We start from the raw sequence: 19254 nt of genomic DNA, 5'->3' as shown, positions 1-19254 counted from the left end.
AGACCTTCACCTTCAAATCCCTGAAGTTTGTACTCTGTACTCATGATCCCGACCCTTTCACTTTACAACAATTTGACACATCGAAAAAAAGACAATCCCATTGGAAAAACTTTCTACTCTCACTGATTAAGTGGCCCACGCAACATCATATCCATCTTCGCGCTCAGAAATGAATCAGAAGTTGCATGCGTACATGTACGCGTCTAGCTGGCGGCCAGAATCGGTCGATCAACATGCTGCGTTGTACGTGTGTGTTCGTATTTGTGCATGAATTGCCTCGGAAAGGTAATTGGCTCGTGTATTATTTGTGTCTCGTCGTACTGGCCGCTGCGGCAACCGACGCCGTTCGCGTGCTGCACCGACAAGACTAGCATGCGCGCACTGCGGTGAATTCCATTCCTCGCATTGGCAAGACCTGCATCGTTCACATGCACTCCATGCTCGTGCACAACGGCGGCCCGGAGAGCAACTCTTCGCTGGACATCTCGGCCACACACACGCCCGGTGACGCGACTCTCAGCTTGCCGCCAGTGTCTTTGTCTGGATTGGGCAACTCTGGTGTGAGTGCACTCCCAATTGGATGCCGTTGCGCACGATGCCACGGTGCTCTAGTGCTCTATGGAGGACTCTAGATGAAGCACTCATCATGCGCAGCCCAGGGCGTTAGTGTCTCCAGCGGTGTATCGCTATGGGTTGCAACCCATGTATGCACTCTAGTTATCGAGGCAAAGCCAGTAGACCTTGTAGCGGCAGGCAACTCTGAACTGCTCGGTGCATACTGTAGAAGGCTGAAAAGCTTTGGGATGCAACTCATTCAGTATTCACATCAACCGGATACATATACATGGGGTGTACACAGCACACTAGTTCAACTAACTCTTATAATCAAGCTAATCGGCTGGGAAAGATTAGGAGACGTTCCTGAACGTTGCATGCAGAACAAACTGTCTCAACACATACGAAGCAGAAGCCGTGGTCGCACACGCAGCTCGATGCGATGCTACCCCACGAACTTCACGTCTTCATGGCGAGGGGCGCACCGATGTGCGTGTAGCACTTCATCATCTTGCTCTCCACCACTCACGACCAGACCACTACCGGCGCACGGCCCGGGTCCTGGAATGGACTGCAGCGCACGACGTTGTTGGCAACAGGCGGCCCGACGGCGCATGGGGTGCATAACGTGGGCAAAGCGGAGCAGCGCGGCACATGCACGGCTACGTTGATTTCAATAGAGAAAGAGAAAGGCACTAGGAATAGACAATGATATGACACGTGTGGTAGGGATGTAAGTGAGAGTAGACTCTGATCCTGGGCGGGATGGAACTTTTCCCGGTTTGCCAAACAGGTTCAGGGTCAGGATCAGACCAGGATCATGAGTATAGGGTACAGTCTTCAAAGAATTTGAGATGAGGGTTTATTCTGGATGAGCTCTACAATCTCAAGGTTTAAAACAGACTTCACTGCCGGAAGAAAATCAGAGAAAAACTGCGCCGGATTGCGCCGCCACGGTGACCTCCGAGTCGCTCCCTAGGACGACGCCAGCCACCGGACCGCGCTCTCGAGCGAGAGGGATCGACGGGTCCGCGCTGAACGCCGGCGCTGCCGCCACCGCCTTCGCGGCTACCTCCGCCGCGTCGACCAGCCCCCCCAAAATGCCGGGCCCCGCGAGGACCTCCCGAGAGTTCCACCGCCCCCACGGCTTCCCGGGAGACGGCGGCCCCCGCCAGGACCTTCGCGCAGACGCCCGACAGCTCCACGACCTCCCCGGAGACGGCGGCCCCCGCCAGGACCTTCGCGGAGACGCCCGACAGCTCCACGACCTCCCGGGAGACGGCGACCCCCGCCAGGACCTTCGCGGAGACGCCCGACAGCTCCACGACCTCCGCGGCCTTCCCGGAGACGCCGGCCCCCGCCAGGACGCCCCCAGAGACGGCCGACCAGGCCCGCCCCCTTTCAGGGTACGAATCACAAATCCTTTGTGCCTGTGGGTTCTTTCTTTCTTTCTTGCGGATCTTTTAGCGTTTTTATTCTGTTTCAATAGGAGATAAGTAGATATTCATGTTTAGGGATTGAGTATTTTAGGGACATCTCCTGGAGATCGTTAGCTCAGATGCAGTGCAGGTTAGAAACCGCTGTTAGACTTCCGATTGAATAGCTGGACGGAGATCTTGCACACTACTAGAAAACCATCAAGCGTATCCTCTTGCAGTGTCTTCGCAAGGACAGTGTGGTCGAGGACCTACTCCAAAATCAGATAACAAACTTGCTGGATTGGTGTAGGGATAAGACTGCAGAGATCCGGCATTTGAAGAACGTTTGGGCGATCCTAGCCCTGGTAATGTCGGGAGTATGGAAACACAGGAATGCGGTAGTATTCGATCGTGTTCCTCACTCGCTCGGGGCTGTACTCCATAGGTTGTGAAGCTCGCGAATGGAGGCAGGCGGGTATCCTTCGGGCAGATTGGGATGTTTTCTTGGGGGAAATATCCGGTTGGATCCTAGTGAGTAGTAGTTCTAGGTTTTGGTAGGCATAAGTTGAGCGGTTGAGGTGAAATTTTTTAACACCTCCATGTGCATGGATCTTTTTTAATACAGTATATATGATACACATGCTTGTGCGTAATCTAGAAAAAGGTAATTTGCAGGCATACTAATGTAACAGCTTATTGGGGCCAACAAAGTGGCATCCATCATAACTGGATGATATGTTACTGATTGGCTGTATAGAGATTATGTCCTTTTGCTGTAATTCTGTTGGTAGATCTAGTTTGTTAGATGAGCTGTGAATTAGGAGAGATGAGAGTTTAGCGGCATATATATGTTAAATTCCAGGGTTGTATCAAAATCACATTATATAGTTGATTACTATAACTTTTGAGACTGTTTAGTTTTATTTGTCGCCAAGGATGTGAACCTGATCGATTTCTGATTTAATGATCGATGATTACAAATAACAGATGGAGTGTCAGGTATATTTGTGCTCTAATCTTGCTAGCGATCGATGTGTTGGTTTTTTATTATAGTTGATGCCACTCTGTTCATTTGTTGATTAATTTTGTGTAAAGGGTTCTTGAGTTTTGATTTGTAACTCCATGGCTCTTCTTGAAGAGTTCAGGAAATGCATTAGTTAATGTTCCTCATATTTAGCATTGATGACTGAAGCTCATAAAAAATGTAACTAATTTGATTCAGTTTCACTGAATGCAGGGAGCAACTGGGCACTCAGCCTTGCACAAACTGGGGCAAGGATTGAGCAGTGTGGCACGTATTTAGGAACTTGGGAAGCATATCTGAGGGGCCGCAGTGAATTCTTGTGCCAATTAGCAGATTTCGTGCCTGAGAGTCAGTCTCCGACATTAGTGGCTTGGATAGCTGGGGCTTGTGGTGGCTTGGGCAAGGCCTTGGGCCACATTGCAAACATGGTGAAAGGGGCGTCAGGTTTATGCTTACTGGTTGGAGGCGCCATCCAGCGCATCATGGAGAGGCAAGAGCCGGGGATGGGCGCTGGGCCGCAAGGAGATGTAGAAAACCCATCTTCTGTTCCGAGGCTAGTGGTCGTCAGCTCACTTGAAGAGGTTTGTTTCGTGCTGAGCAATGCAAAATATTATATATGTATGACGATCTGTGTGTCATCCTAACTGGTTTGTTTTGCAGCTGGAGGAAGTATTGAGTGAGTGGAAGGCATCGATCACAGCGCTATCTATTGACGTGAGTCAAGACATGCCCTTCACCATGGCGAACGAGTGCTTTGAGCGGCTTGAATTGGATGGCTTGCAAGCTCAGAATATGATCCAAGCAGGCCAATGTATGAAGCTAAAGCGTGCTGAGTACCTGCGTGCCCAGGCGCAGGAGGATGCTGGGGACATGAGCCACAGCGGAGCACCAGTGGCCCCGGGGTCATGAGCCCCAGCCCAGCACAGGTAGCATGACTTGCGACGAAAATAGATAGAGTATAGAAGAGAAGGTAGCACTTTTTAGAGCTAGTAGTATGGATGCTTTATAGGAGTACTGTGTGCGCTAAGTGGGTTTGCTAACTGTTTGACACCTACGAGGCTATGATCTGTGCTATGATCGTGCACACGGATTTTGCTATCTGTGCTCTTAATCCTGCTGTCGACACATAGAAATACTCCCTCCGTCCGGAAATACTTGTCATTGAAATGGATGTATCTAGATGTATTTTAGTTCTAGATACGTTCATTTTCATCCATTTTGATGACAAGTAATTCCGGACGGAGGGAGTAGTTTGGAAGGTACGAGCCAGCTTCTAGATTACTTTGAAGGTGCTGCTAAAACTCAGTCGACTGAGTTTTTAGGAAGTCTCAGTCGATGTCTTTGACCATTGGATTATATTCAGTTTTGAGATCTGTGAATAGCTGCTTTTCTTGTGTTGTATATATGCCTCTTTGAGTGATGCCACAGGCCCATTGTCTTGTTTTTTTTTTCTTTTCTTGTGTGCTGGACAGTCATGTGCCATCGCGCAGCGGGGAGCTCCTACTCCCCGCCTTCAGCGCCATCTAATGAACTGGCGCTCGTCGCAGCGCCTTGCTGGGCCGGCCCACGAACGTGTACTGTCAGCGGACAAAAAATCCTAAAAGAAGTTACAAGACCAGGATTAGAACTCACGCCGTTTGCTTCTAAAACCGCTCGGCTAACCACTAGAGCTAACTGCTTATTGTGTTCCGTTGTACCTCGATAGTTATTAACGACGATATGGCCTGCGCGGTTCCAAAAAATGAAAGTTCACAGATGGAAAAAAAGTTCGCGAATTTTTTTCAAAAAAGAAAAGGCTCACGTATTCAAAACAGTTCACAAATAATGAAAATTTTTCACAAAATTTCAAAAATATCACAAATTTAAAACATTTAGTGAGTTTGAAAAAAGTTCACATATTTGAAAAAGTTCACGTGAAACAAAAAAAGTTCAAGAAAATTGAATAAAGTTCACTCATTTGAGAAAAAGGTTCACAAATTTGAAAACAATTTCATCAATGTTTTAAAAAAGATCATCATATTGAAAGAAAGTTCATCAATTTTAAAAAAAGTTCATCGAATTTGAAAAAAAGATCATTTGATTTGAAAGAAGTTCATCGAATTTTGAAAAAGTCCATCGATTTTGATTTTTTTTTTTTGGATTTTGAAAAGTTCTTTGATTTGGAAAAAAAAGTACATCGAATTTGAAAAAAGTTCAACGAATTTCAAAAAAAGTTCATCCAATTTGAAAATAAGTTCATCGATTCTGAAAAAGTTCATCGGTCCTCAAAAAAGTTCATCGATTTAAAAAAACACGCACTAAAGAAAACAAAGGAAGAGGAGAAAAAGGAATAAAAAAGAAACTAAACTGAAGAACGAAGTAAAAAAGAAAAGAACAAGCTAACTATTCACTCGCGGGCGGGTGCCCTGGTGGCCATAGCCGTGCGCTTGCAACAAAGGGGGCGCGTGTTCGAATACTCGGAACGGGCCAGCCCAATTACGAACGCCTGCAGGTGCCCGTTGGCGAACCGGCGCATAAGCGCCATATAGGATATGCCCGCACAGAAAATGATGTATCACTGATTCAAGTGATGATTCACGATCACGACTCAACCATCGAAGATACTAATGGTGAGGTATTATCATTTAAGAACTAACTTTGTATTATTTATCAATTGGGGACGCACAGGTAGTCTGGTAGTACTATGTCTCAGATGCACTTCTGAAAACAATTAATTTACTAGGAAATCTAGCATACATGTGCGTGTATGTTCTCTGCTTGCAAGTTTATATGCACCTCTTAAGCCAATTAATTTACTAACAAAACTAGCGTACCGGTACTTGTATGTTATGTGCTTGCAAATTTTAGTGAACATTAAAATACTTTCATCTACATTATTCAATGATTTTCACTATTATGGATCACTGATACATTTGAAGATACGAAATTCATAAATAATAGTTTAATTTATGATATTGCGTAGGAAGAGAAGAGCAACAAGAAGACAAGTAAAAAAGACCCAAGTGAAGATTTGAGAGAGGACTGACACAATCAGAGATGTAAACATGATTTGGCAGGACAGATATGGCCTACGACTCTGCAGAAGTACTGGAAATGTGCATCAAGATCCATATGGTGAAAATAGTTAATAAATACCAAGCGTCAACATTCTATGTTTTCTGATATTTCTGGCTTAATATAGTACAACCCAATAGTCAGGGCATTCTTCTATCATTATATTTTGTATATGTACAATGCAGTCAGACCTATTTGACTACTCAATTATTAAAAATTAATTTGCCTTTGGAAAATAGTCCTAAACTATACCAACTTACAAATATAGTGATTACGACTTAAATTTGTTGAATATGAATTGGGGTAGGGCAGCCACTACCTACGCCAGTCGCAAAGCCAGAAAAAAGTGGAGGGACATCAGAAAATTAAGATTATTCACTAACAGACAGTACCTCAATTACATTATATTGGTATACAATCATACACAGTGAGGAAAGGTTAAGCAAAAAGTATGACAGGAAATGGAAAAAAGAGGGACCTGTAGGTCGAAGAATACTGCCGCTGTGGAGGATGGTGATGATGTGTTGGGCTGCCTCGAGTGGGAACAACGACGATGCAAATGGCTCGCGCACTTGGGGAAGACAACGTCGCCAGCATTCTCATACTCAAGCTGGATCCATGCTGGCTGCTGGAGACGAGATCCACACCTACATCACCTGCACGGACGCCAAGGGCAACGACACCGTCCAGATCGATGATCTTGCCTCCTCCCTTGCGTAGATGCTCCTCGGACCCTGCTATACATCCGTCGCTGTTTTCTGGCCCAGGAGACAAGCCGCCGTAGACAGCCACCCCTGTGGCCGCAACAACGAGTTGAGCTACGGGGATGCCGGCAGCTGAGGAGGAGCAGGCTCGAGGCAACAAATCAAGAGGGCAAACTATTGAGACGGCTAATCCGGTGGCAGCAATTATGGAGTGCGCGGATGGAATAAGGAAAGGAGAAGGGCATCGGGCAAGAGAAACATGTGAGCGTGTGAAGGTGTGTGTGAGTGAGATAAAGATTCTTTTTTTAAGCGTAGAGGAGAGAAGATTTTATTTTATTTTTGAGGAGAGATATTTTTTAGGGGAGAGTGTGAGAGAAGATGTGTGAGCACTGGTGTGCATCTGCTTAAGCGTGTTGGGCTTTCATATCGTACCAACACACAAAAATTCAACTTTAAGCATATAGTGCATATACGTATGTTTAGCCTGACTGAATCACCAAAAGAAAAGGCACTACCCCCTCCCCCTCCCGAGCCGCCCCCCGTGTGGGCGACCGGGAGGCCCCAGATCCCATCGGCCGGACCTCCCCCACTCCTCCTCCTCCTCCCTCGCCGCCGCCCAAAGGGCGCGGCCAGGCGAAGCCTTGCCGTCGCCGGCGGCGGCGGGGACTCGGGCCCTCTCGCTCGGGTGGGGCTGGCGCAGGCCGGCGCCGCCGGGCCAAAGTGTGGCGGCGGGCCGGTCGCCACGGCGGGTGTTGGCGGCGCCTCGGCGACGTCGCTTCCCCGCGGTAGGAGGCCTCGCGATCTGGTGCGTCGCGGCCGCCAGGGACGGCGGTGGTGTGACCGGATCGGTTCGCGGCGGCGCGGCCGGATCTATGCCCAAGCATGGGCCTTGATCACTGGTTTGCCGTCGGCACGGTGGCGGGTGCGACTCGTCGGCAGCTGGGCAGATCCGCCGGGATTCTACCCTTGTCTGGTCGTTGACAGCGCGGGCAACTCTGGGGGAAACCCTAGATCTCCTTGGGATCGAGCGATGGCGGCGCTTTTGCGTCGTAGTCCCTCTTTAGGGCATTGTTTTGGAGTTTGCTCCGGTTGAAGGGACCAACGACGTCGGCGGCGCACGTCTGGTGGAGCAACTGTCGATGAAAATTGCGCCGACTACGGTCATGGCGGATGATGGCGGCGTCTTAGATGTCGTTTCCTTGTCGAGGCATCGTCGTTGCAGTCTGCCTCATCAGGCTCGGGATGCTCCGAGGGAAACCCTAGATTTGGGTCTTCCGGATCGGACGATGATGGCGTTTTATCGCTTTCCCTCCTGGGGGCATCGTTTTGAAGTAAGTGCTGGCTGGGGGGATGGTGGAGCGGTGCTTCATCTCACACATTGATGGCGGCGGATATCGGCGGCATGGCGCTGTGGAGGCTCGGCGTCCGATGCACGGAGATGGGCTCGCGCAGGAGGAGGTTGCTGTCTGGCGTCATGGTGACGTCGATGGCATAGTTGTTGGAAATATGCCCTAGTGGCAATAATAAATGGTTATTATTATATTTCTTTGTTCATGATAATTTTCTATTGTTCATTCTATAATTGTGTTATCCGGAAATCGTAATACATGTGTGAATACATAGATCACAACGTGTCCCTAGTAAGCCTCTAGTTGACTAGCTCGTTGATCAACAGATAGTCATGGTTTCCTGACTATGGACATTGGATGTCATTGATAACGGGATCACATCATTAAGAGAATGATGTGATGGACAAGACCCAATCCTAAGCATAGCGCAAAGATCGTGTAGTTCGTTTGCTAGAGCTTTTCCAATGTCAAGTATCTTTTCCTTAGACCATGAGATCGTGTAACTCCCGGATGCCGTAGGAGTGCTTTGGGTGTACCAAACGTCACAACGTAACTGGGTGACTATAAAGGTACACTACGGGTATCTCTGAAAGTGTCTGTTGGGTTGACACGGATCGAGACTGGGATTTGTCACTCCGTATGACGGAGAGGTATCTCTGGGCCCACTCGGTAATGCATCATCATAATGAGCTCAATGTGACTAAGGAGTTAGACACGGGATCATGCATTGCGGTACGAGTAAAGAGACTTGCCGGTAACGAGATTGAACAAGGTATTGGGATACCGATGATCGAATCTCGGGCAAGTAACATACCGATTGACAAAGGGAATTGTATACGGGATTGATTGAATCCTCGACATCGTGGTTCATCCGATGAGATCATCGTGGAACATGTGGGAGCCAACATGGGTATCCAGATCCCGCTGTTGGTTATTGACCGGAGAGGCGTCTCGATCATGTCTGCATGTCTCCCGAACCCGTAGGGTCTACACACTTAAGGTTCAGTGACGCTAGGGTTGTAGAGATATTAGTATGCGGAAACCCGAAAGTTGTTCGGAGTCCCGGATGAGATCCCGGACGTCATGAGGAGTTCCGGAATGGTCCGGAGGTGAAGAATTATATATAGGAAGTCCAGTTTCGGCCACCGGGAAAGTTTCGGGGGTTATTGATATTGTACCGGGACCACCGGAAGGGTCCCGGGGGTCCATTGGGTGGGGCCACCTATCCCGGAGGGCCCCATGGGCTGAAGTGGGAAGGGAACCAGCCCTTAGTGGGCTGGGGCGCCCCCCCTTGGGCCTCCCCCTGCGCCTAGGGTTGGAAACCCTAGGGGTGGGGGGCGCCCCACTTGGCTTGGGGGGGAAGCCACCCCCCTTCCCCCTTGGCCGCCGCCCCCCTTGGAGATCTGATCTCCCAGGGCCGGCGCCCCCCCAGGGGTCCTATATATAGTGGTGGGAGGGAGGGCAGCAGAACACAGCCCCTGGCGCCTCCCTCTCCCCCTGCAACACCTCTCCCTCTCGCAGAAGCTTGGCGAAGCCCTGCCGAGATCCCCGCTACATCCACCACCACGCCGTCGTGCTGCTGGATCTCCATCAACCTCTCCTTCCCCCTTGCTGGATCAAGAAGGAGGAGACGTCGCTGCTCCGTACGTGTGTTGAACGCGGAGGTGCCGTCCGTTCGGCACTCGGTCATCGGTGATTTGGATCACGACGAGTACGACTCCATCAACCCCGTTCATTAGAACGCTTCCGCTCGCGATCTACAAGGGTATGTAGATGCACTCCTTTCCCCTCGTTGCTAGTATACTCCAAAGATGGATCTTGGTGATACATAGGAAATTTTAAAATTCTGCTACGATCCCCAACAACAGTGGCCAGACAAGGTAGAAGTCTCAATATGATCTGAAGACGGATATGTGGAAGATGGCGGCAACGACACACGAGTGCGTCTGACCGGATTGTGCCCCAGACCCGGTATGTGGCTCGGCTGGGGCTTCCGAATGTGTTTTGGCTTCCGGCTTTTGATGTTAGGCTTAGGTGAGTGGTTTGGGTAGGGGCCCAGCTAGCACCCCTTCATCATTTTGGATAGGAGTAGCGGCATATGTTGCCAAGATGGTGGATTCAGGCACATTGTTGTAATACTTTGAAAGGTCCTCGAGAATAATCAATAAAGTGGCCGTATGCATCTCCCAGATGCAAAGGCCGGGGGTCATCCTCCTTTTCTAAAAAAAAATATGTTTAGCCTAAATTACATAAATCTTCCGTACAAACATTCAGTACATTATTCATATGACTAAAAATCCCTCACATATACCAATGATTCATATTTGGACTCAAATTTAAGCATATGCAACTCTTGGCAAAAATATCATACATATATTCAACATGAACAAAGTTATTACAGTCTAATGTGTTCGTTGGTCCAAATAAGCTGACATTTTATGATGAGACATAACCACGCTAAAAACATGATCACCCAACCAGACGTCACTCCCGAACAATTCGACGCAAACGCGCCCCTCTAGATATTTTTCGAAACACGAAAGTGGAGTTCCTATAATACTGAAAATCACCACTTCACGATCAACCAATAAAAGAACTCAATATTAACTTCTTTTAAGCAAACTTTGTTACATACTAGCCCGCACGTATGTGCAGGCCACTTTGCTAGTTTTTTTAAAAAAAGGGGGAAAAAGAAAATTCAAACAAAAAACTGGATGGTAGGAAAGTCGTGTGAACGGCTAACGTTATTACTGGCCCGGTCAATGTGCCAGAACGAGCAGCATCTCCAAAAACTTCTAACGGAGTAAAAAAATTTGCTGTCCCCAAAACACATAGCAACTGAGAAGAGAAAATGACAAAGGCATTACGGCCCAACAACACTAGAAAAGTACTAGACTGAATCAGAAATTAAAATTGGCTGGGCTACTGTTGGATGATGTCATCTGACTGGGGACCTCCTATATGCCGCTTATCGCGGCAAGGAGTTGTGGCTTCGCACAGGCGCGCAGCCCGCTGTGGGCCGACCTATTTGCGGTGGCTTCGCTTTGTGAGGTAAAAATCGCAAAAAACAAAAACAATTTGAGATAGGGATCGATCCCCCACCTCATGTAGATGCACACGCCACGCTAGCCACTGCGACTGCCACGCCCAAGTTAAAGAAATACAACGCGAAACTTAAAAAACTAACAGCGGCGACAAAACTTTAAAACAAGTTCGCAAAATTTCCAGAAAAACTTTTGCACACATTTTTTTTGGAAAAACAAAGAACAAAAGTGAAAACATGAACGTTTTTTCAAAATTACGACAATTTTTATGAAACTAAATTTTTTTCGAAATTCCCCCTGTACATTTTTTTGAATTGGCAAACAAATTAAGAAAACATTAACAATTTTCAAATTTTGTGAAGGAAAATTCGAAAACGTAGCATTTATTACATTTTTGGACAAATTTTAAAAATGGGAAAATTTTCTGATTTGTGAATTCTTTAAAAATACGAACATTTTTTGAATTTGTGAACAAATTTTAGAACAAAAACATTTTATGAATGCGTGTAATTTTTTTGAAAAATGGGAACAATTTTTTGAAATACTTGAACCTTTTAGTTTGTGAACAAAATTTTAAAATGATGACATTTTTTGAAATTCTATTTTTTTGAATTTTTGAACATTTTCTGACAAGAACCAACTTTTTTTATTTTTTGGAATTTAAGAACAAAATTTGAAAACAGAAACATTTTCTTAAATGTGAACAAATTTTGAAAAATTTGAACATTTCTAAATTCCCGAGCATTTGTTGAAAAGCAGAAATAATTTTGAAAAATAAAAAAATAAAAAAGTGGAACATTTATAAATTGTGACCAAATGTTTCAAAATGGGTACATTTTTTGTTTGACAAGACTATTTTTTGATTTTGTAAATAATTTTTAAAAATGAGAACAATTTCTGAATATGAACAGTTTTTTGAAAGTTTGAACAATTTTGAAAACCAAAATTTTTTAATTTCAAACTAATATTTGAAATTCTCGAACTTGTTTTGAAATAAAAAGGAAAAAGGAAAAAGAGAAAATACAACAAAAATGAAACAGATAAATGGGAAAAGAAAACGTAAAATATAAATAGAAACAGTAAAAAAAGGAAAATAAAAAACCAGCTTAAGGAACCTTCTATAAGGTTTTAAAACCGATAGAAACCGGCTGGCAAACTTCTAGAAAGTTCCAAAAATCAGAACTGCCTAAAGTGGGAGATGGGCCGGCCCAGCTGATCGCGCCCCTGTGGGATCTGTCGACTGTTTGACGCAAGGAGCGTCAAATAGGGTTTTCCATCTGACAGAGACTGAGTGAAGTCTCAATCGAACTCTCAATCGTGAAGTCTCACTCGGCTGACATAACCCGCGACTGATTCAGCCCGTTTACTCTTACACTGCGTTTGGATGTCCCAATTGAGATGCCTGAAATAGAATTGGTATTCTCCAAATTGCAATTCAGCTGTTTGGCTGCAGTCTGAATTGTCGCTTGGAAACGAGACCCAAATTCAGTGATGTATTCGCTCCCACCAAACCGTCGTTCCACGATATGGAGCCTTGGCGCTCCGATTTGGTCCAAATTGGCCTTTCCCGCAAAACATACCCCCTCGCTGCCTTATCCCCTCCCTCCTCGGGCAAAAAGAAAAGAAGGGGAGGAACAGCGGCGGCCACCAGGGAGCTCGGCCGCCACCACCAGGGAGCTCGGCGGCGAGTCCCACGGATCTCCGCGGCCGCACCGAGGTCCGATTCGGCCCCACTCCCTCCTCCTCTTCCCATCTCCTTCCCCGCTCCTTCGTCTCGTTCCCATCCCCGTCCGCATCTCGGGGGCCACCACGAGGACCTCGGCGGCGGCCACAGCAGAACGCGGCGGCGGAGGCGCCGGTTCTCCAGTCCACCTCTTTCTCGTTCCCTCCTCCCGTTATCCACGTCCCCAACCACCAGCACCACAGCGGGCATAGCAGAACCACGACAGCCAGCACTAGGGCTTCGGTCACGGAGGCGCAGGTCTCCTCTGGCCAATCCGCCTGGTGCTCTTCCTTCTCCCTCTCGCCAGTCAGCCTTGTGCTCTACCTTCTCCCTCTGGACACAGTCACTCAGGCAGCAAAAGGATTTACTTTGTCCAGTCTTGTACATGTAACTTGGTTCATTCCCTTTCTCTTCTCTGTTTTAACTAATTTTTTTGTTTATATATTGTGCAGATCTGTGAACTGTGCGTCAATCTGCAGGCCAAGTGAAGGTATATGGCAGAAATCCCCTATGTTTTCTATGCATTTGTGCATGTGATGTCTTGCTACAATGTTTTTCATCCTAGATAATCAAATTGTACAGCTCAATGTCGGATCAATTGGAGTTGGTTGAGTGGATAAATGAAGAAAATAAAAGACGGAAGAGGAAAAGAATTGTTCTGACTAAATTGTTTGTTGAAACATGTGCTCTTGCTTTAGCCTTTGTCACTACACAACGGAATAGGGGACCAAGGGACATAGGAACTTTTAATGATGATGAGGACAAGATTAGGAATAGGAAATATTTGCTTAAATGCATGTATGATGGATCTGCAGTGGCATGCTATGATCAATTGCAGTGGATAAATGCTATTTGTTATTGTTTCAAATTTTGTGTTATGTTATCGTAAAAAAATATTGTTGTCGTTGTATCACCATTTGTGTTTCCTGATGCATTTCTAGAATATTTAATTATTTTATTGCTATATATTCAATCATAGTCAGATTTCATTTTTTAGTGATGTAGAACAAGGTACAACCTGGTAATGTAGCTATGCAATTTCAAAGTTTGTCATCCAAACCAGATTCTGTATTGAAATCTCAGAGGCATTTCAAGGGCCAAATCGCCGGACAACCAAACAGGTGAATTCGTATTCGTCCCATTTCAGCTTCCTCACTGAGTTGGAATTCAGACCAATTCAATACGGAGCTCTCCAATGGAGACTTCCAAACGAAGCGTTACTATTTGCTTGTTTTATATTTTCCCGTCATGGGCGTAAGTCGTGGGCTTTTGTTGCTTTTTTGGTTGTGTATCTTTTGTGTTTTTTGGCTGCGTTTGTACAATTGTTTTGTCCGAAATCACTAATTGAGGAGTACTTTTTTCAAAGATCACTTTCATCTTCTCAGGTTGGGATAAGTGATGCACTGCATGCATGTCACTTGTCGCAAACCTGGGAGTTTTCCCTTTTTTCGTACATCCGTTTATTCAAAACATTGTATCTTGTAATTAGCTGCTGTTTCACTCTTTTCGCTGTGCCATATTATCAGATCTATATTGACTTGTTCCAAATGCAGATAAAAACCCGCAAGGACCAAAAAGTACCTGAACCAAATGTTGTGAAAATCTTCAAGAATTGCCACACCAGCAAGACGAAGGGCATGAATACATCAGTCAAGGCCGCTATTGTAAGTCCTTAATCCTCGTGCCATTTAACTACTACTTACTCTTACTTGTGCATTGAACTGCACGGTTTTTAGCCAATGTCTATTACTCTTTTCAATTTTATACACAATTGTCTTAACGTATCATTGCACCTTACAAGATTTAAAAAAGAGGAGCGATGTTGCTTTGATCTTGATCTATAATCTAGTTCCGTGCTGGACTTGCCCACACTGCGTTACAATTGCATGTTTGTTTGTTCTCAGTTGTTTTGTGATATAAATGATGTCATACTATGCTTACCGTATTATAAACTTTGTCTCTTTATCCTTAGCTGTCAATACAATGTGAAGAAATAGACAATACATTAGCCATGGTACATGGTCATCTGTTTGGAACCTGGTTTTATTATGTACTTTGCAGTAAAATACAACTAATATTTTACACGGGTTCTCCAAAATAAGTTATGTATATAGACCAAAGCTATTCTGTTTGGTTTTGATACCTCCTTAATATCTTCTATTCTAATACTACTAATGTACAAACTCAACTTTTCAGCAAGCTATGGAACATATGGTGAAACCGCCACCTTCTGAAGGTGACGAGACAACTATAACCGCAATGTCACCTCTTGCTGCAGTGGGTTAGTACCTGTCCACTAACAGTGCCAAAAGCATGTTCCTGCGTAATACTGGGTTGGTTGTTAAGGAAATCTCGTCCAAACTGCCTCATGATCAAGATATGCAAGTTCAAAACAATGTTATATCTGCGCTCCAGACACAAGTCCAATCCCTAACAGAGACCCTTTGTGAAACAAGGACAACCATTGTTCGATGTCGTTAAGATATGCATGGTTTTAAAACCAGACTATCAGACATTTCCTATGTTATCCAGGAGCCTAGGAGAAACGAAGGCGAAGGTTATGGTGCTCCATCGGACTGTACAACATGAAAACGTAACAGTCAGGTCAAATGAACTGAGCTTCTGAACTTCTGGTGGTGCATTTATCCGCAAGACTGTTAACTTTGATGCCAACCTTCCTTTTGTTTTATGGTTGTAATTTGTTTTGTTGCGATACAAAATTTGTTTTTAACGTGTAGCGGCCGGCTGAAGAAAACAGCAAGCCATTTTTGTATAGTGTAGGGTGTTCCCTATATTTGCACCGGTGGCGAACTTTGATGCCCAATAAAAGTAATCTGTGCAATCGCCTTAATAGTCTAGCGTTAGTTTCTGGCCTATTTATTTCCCTAGTCTTCTTTTTTCTTGGTTTGCTAGTGGCCGCAACAACAATGAGTTACTGGATTTTGTGATAGGAGTGAGGGTTAAGTGTGAGCGGGATGGTGTTGGGGTTGGTATGTGAAGTTATGGTTGTCTGAGTGGAATATTTTGCGTACTTTAGAAAATGTGGCATATTTCATTTCATTAGAGATGGCTTTGCATCAAATTGCATGAGCAAGTGGTTCATATTTTCTTTAATCAAGCCCTACACTTTTTTGTTAGGATAGAAGGGTAAATGGTGGTTACTTCAAGAGTTAATAATGGTCATGGTGGTGTATCAGTTGCATGCCCAACAACGGACATCATATTTTTGTTTCGTGGTAATGCACGGGATTCAAAGGTATGTTACAACGTGGCAATGGCTTAGGAGACATCGGATCTGCCTTCTTAGCTTGAGGGGCATCACGGACGGTGCACATGTCCTCCCTCCTTCGCTGGCGATGGCAGATTGGCATGAATATTGGGGGGGGGGGGGATCAGGTCGGGGAGTAGGGTGGTTGGCGAGGGCTCCTCCTTGGTGTCCGTGTGGAAGTGCAATATGAAGGAGAAAGGGCTCCATGGCAAAGGTGAGATGGACGTCAACCGATTTGAAAGGAGATGGCTCCAACAAAAAATGTTCCGCTACGGCGGAAAGGGAGGGTCCTTTGGGAAAATGGTAAGATGCATCGTGGGGTGGGGCTTTTGTGTTGGCACCGCATGTTAGAAATAGCATGGCGGATAGTTCGGATAACCACAATTCTCCCTCATATATGGAATGAAGTTTTGAATTTTGGGGAGCCCATGGGCCCCTCTTTGATGTCCAAACCCATCCAGAAAGATAAATGAACTTTGACCTTGAACAACTTTAATTATTTATTTCATTTATTTATTTGCATTGTAGCCCGTAGCAATGCATGGACATTCTACTAGTATACCTTATAGAATGCGATCATGTTAGTGACTGAACTGGTTGATCAACTACTGGAGGAGCAAAAAAAACTACTAGAGGAGTATCTGGAATGGAGTGTTGAATTATTGCCAAGGGCTAGAAATGTCAATTTGTTGGAGTGTCTCCGTGCTCCTCCTATAAATACGTCGAGACCACAAGTTCTCATGGCACTCTGTACACCTATCAATACCAAGAAGCAGAGCGCAACACAGAACAATGGCTATGGGGCGGGAGAGGCGCATCAAGCTTCTCGTGGCAGTCGTCCTGCTCCTCACCTTGGCGAAAGGTAACAGAGCATCTCCAATCCAGAGTCATGCGAGCATATGTATAATTTCTTGAGTAGCTCGTGAATCAGTTCAGTTCCGTTCCAGGGAGCAACGGCAACAGGACATGCACCGTGGCGGACCTGGAGATACGGCATATCCGAGTGGACAGCTACAAGCAGGACGGCGGCCGCACGCACGAGCAAGAGCAGCAGCACATGAACTCCGGCGGCGGCGGCGGGCGCAAGCTGAAGCAGATGCCGATGATCATGGCGGTGTGGGTGTACAACCACTGCCCGTGCATGGTGGACAACGTGGTGATCTACGCGCCCCACGGCTTCTCCACCATCTACGCCAACGGGACCGACGAGAGGATCTTCTCCAAGGTGCGGGAGCACCTCTACCTCATCCACAACGCCGGCCCGCTCCTGCCAGCGGCGAGCTGCCCGCGTTTCCCACCCTCTCCGCCCTCTGCCGCCGGCCCGGTCGATGGGAAGGCGCAAACTCAAGATTTTAGCTGCCCGTCCACCGCTTTCTTCTATACCTGGTACGAGGAGATCGAGCTCAAGCCTGCCTTCCTCGTGCCTCACTGCTAGACTGCTAGCTTAGCTTGCTACAAGAAATTCCATGCATCTCGATCCACATGGATTTCCGTCCGTATGATAAAATAAGTTTAGCTGTAGAGTTTGGGATGATGAGGACCAGACCAGTCCCAAATCTACTCTTCTCTTCACGGATGTGTAATCCTCTCAAGGATCAATCAAGTATTTGCAGAATTAATGTTTTGTGCTTTTGTTGAGTTTGTGTTAACGATGACACACATCGACTTCATTTGTTCTAAGGATTTATGTTTCAGTTTTCTCCACGCCTGGTTTCTCAAGAAACAAATGCACGTTTCATGTTTGGTACTAACAAACAAATGCATCCGCGTAAGTTCTGAATGATTTACAGCGCATATTAATGCATCACCTTCTTGATGTTCGTGGAACATGCAAGAAAGAACCAAAAGGTCAAAAACTAATGTACTTCCTCTGTCTCAAAATGTAAGACTAATTTCGACACTAGCAGAGGGAGTTTATCGTTACTATTCCATATAGACATCGAGGTCGAGGCATAATCTGCTGTTTATCTTCTTCCACATTTGAGAGCATGAAAACTGAAAAACGCTTCAACCGGGAAGCACGCATGTGCATCCATGTGAGTTGGGAGTGGAAGTTACATAAAAGACAAGGACTATATATGCAGAAAGTTTGTTTACACAGAGGCAGCAGAGTTGTTTCCGGTGATAAAAACTGGCACCACCTATCGTGATTGGCAAGAATGCCAATTCAGAGGTGTCCCAATACAGATGAGCACCACCTATCGTGATTGGCAAGAATGCCAATAAAGACAAGGTCTAATATTTGTCTAGATACGGATGCATCTAACATTAAAACATGACTAGATACATCCATATTTAGACAAATCTAAAACAAAAATTTTGGGACGGAGAAATACTTGACTTTCATTTGTCCAAAAATAAATGTACCTATATACTAAAATATGTCTAGATACATCTATATTTTGACAAAGGGAAGGCAAGTATTGTGAAACGGAGGGAGTACTTCTGTACAACTTCTTCCTCAAAAAATAAAAATTTCAGTACAAGTTACGTATAATACACTCATCTAAGAATCAACAAGACAAACCACATGGCAACATCACAAGCGGCTTGTCATTTTTGCTATATGCATCCATTATTGTGAAAGTTTTGATCTCCAATATAATATAAACACGGAAAATAAATATATAGCGCTTTCCCTGCTTTTCCTACTTGAATAAACTAGCTAAATACCCATACACTGCTATGCTAAGATATTTTTAAAATTCAAGCATGTTCATGAACTTTCATCTTCTACTGCCCGCTTGGCTTCACGGCATTAATGTGGTAAGACATCATCATCACCTTCCATCTCACCACGACAATAGAAGTGCCATGGATAAGACACAGGTGTGTTTAGTTTCTATTATGTACTTCCGGCAGCTTGTCTTCATGTACTATCTTTACCAGGTGAAATCAACAACTCAGATCTGCCAATCGGGAACAGAGACAGTTTTTCTTTTCTGAAGTGTGGAATGTGGTATACTGATAACATGTAAACGGATAATGGCATTACAGGCTCACCATCTGATGCTTTTGAAATAGTCCTGATCCCTGAACAATACATACAGTACATGATACACCAACTTGGTGATGCATACCTAGCAAATTATTTTGTGCGATGTGGCTGACAGCC

The 19254-nt window shown here is 45.4% G+C and overlaps 2 protein-coding genes and 1 long non-coding RNA gene across 3 annotated transcripts; all 3 read left to right on the top strand.

The window, feature by feature from the left end:
* The first annotated feature begins 3187 nt into the window (after window positions 1-3187).
* Window positions 3188-4108, top strand: LOC109746041 (uncharacterized). The gene is made up of 2 exons (XM_040388826.3): window positions 3188-3578; window positions 3658-4108. Exons 1-2 carry the CDS (start codon window positions 3423-3425, stop codon window positions 3904-3906), a joined length of 405 nt encoding a protein of 134 aa, XP_040244760.1. The 5' UTR covers window positions 3188-3422; the 3' UTR covers window positions 3907-4108.
* An 8586-nt stretch (window positions 4109-12694) lies between these two features.
* Window positions 12695-15722, top strand: LOC109746045 (uncharacterized). The gene is made up of 4 exons (XR_012184036.1): window positions 12695-12865; window positions 13324-13361; window positions 14425-14535; window positions 15068-15722. It is a non-coding gene; the product is annotated as an uncharacterized lncRNA (long non-coding RNA).
* A 670-nt stretch (window positions 15723-16392) lies between these two features.
* LOC120964303 (uncharacterized) lies at window positions 16393-17833 on the top strand. The gene is made up of 2 exons (XM_040388825.3): window positions 16393-17001; window positions 17087-17833. Exons 1-2 carry the CDS (start codon window positions 16932-16934, stop codon window positions 17572-17574), a joined length of 558 nt encoding a protein of 185 aa, XP_040244759.1. The 5' UTR covers window positions 16393-16931; the 3' UTR covers window positions 17575-17833.
* Window positions 17834-19254: the final 1421 nt, after the last annotated feature.

This window comes from Aegilops tauschii, chromosome 5, assembly GCF_002575655.3.
Source record: "Aegilops tauschii subsp. strangulata cultivar AL8/78 chromosome 5, Aet v6.0, whole genome shotgun sequence".
NCBI lineage: Eukaryota > Viridiplantae > Streptophyta > Magnoliopsida > Poales > Poaceae > Aegilops > Aegilops tauschii.
The sequence above is the reverse complement of the archived record's forward strand: the minus strand, read 5'-3'. Positions and strand labels throughout refer to the sequence as shown.

Coding starts and splice junctions, on each gene's coding strand:
- LOC120964303 (XM_040388825.3), top strand. CDS start 16,932: ATGGCTATGGGGCGGGAGAGGCGCATCAAGCTTCTCGTGGCAGTCGTC. Junction 17,002..17,086: donor GCTCCTCACCTTGGCGAAAG/GTAACAGAGCAT, acceptor GTTCCGTTCCAG/GGAGCAACGGCAACAGGACA.
- LOC109746041 (XM_040388826.3), top strand. CDS start 3,423: ATGGTGAAAGGGGCGTCAGGTTTATGCTTACTGGTTGGAGGCGCCATC. Junction 3,579..3,657: donor TCGTCAGCTCACTTGAAGAG/GTTTGTTTCGTG, acceptor TTTGTTTTGCAG/CTGGAGGAAGTATTGAGTGA.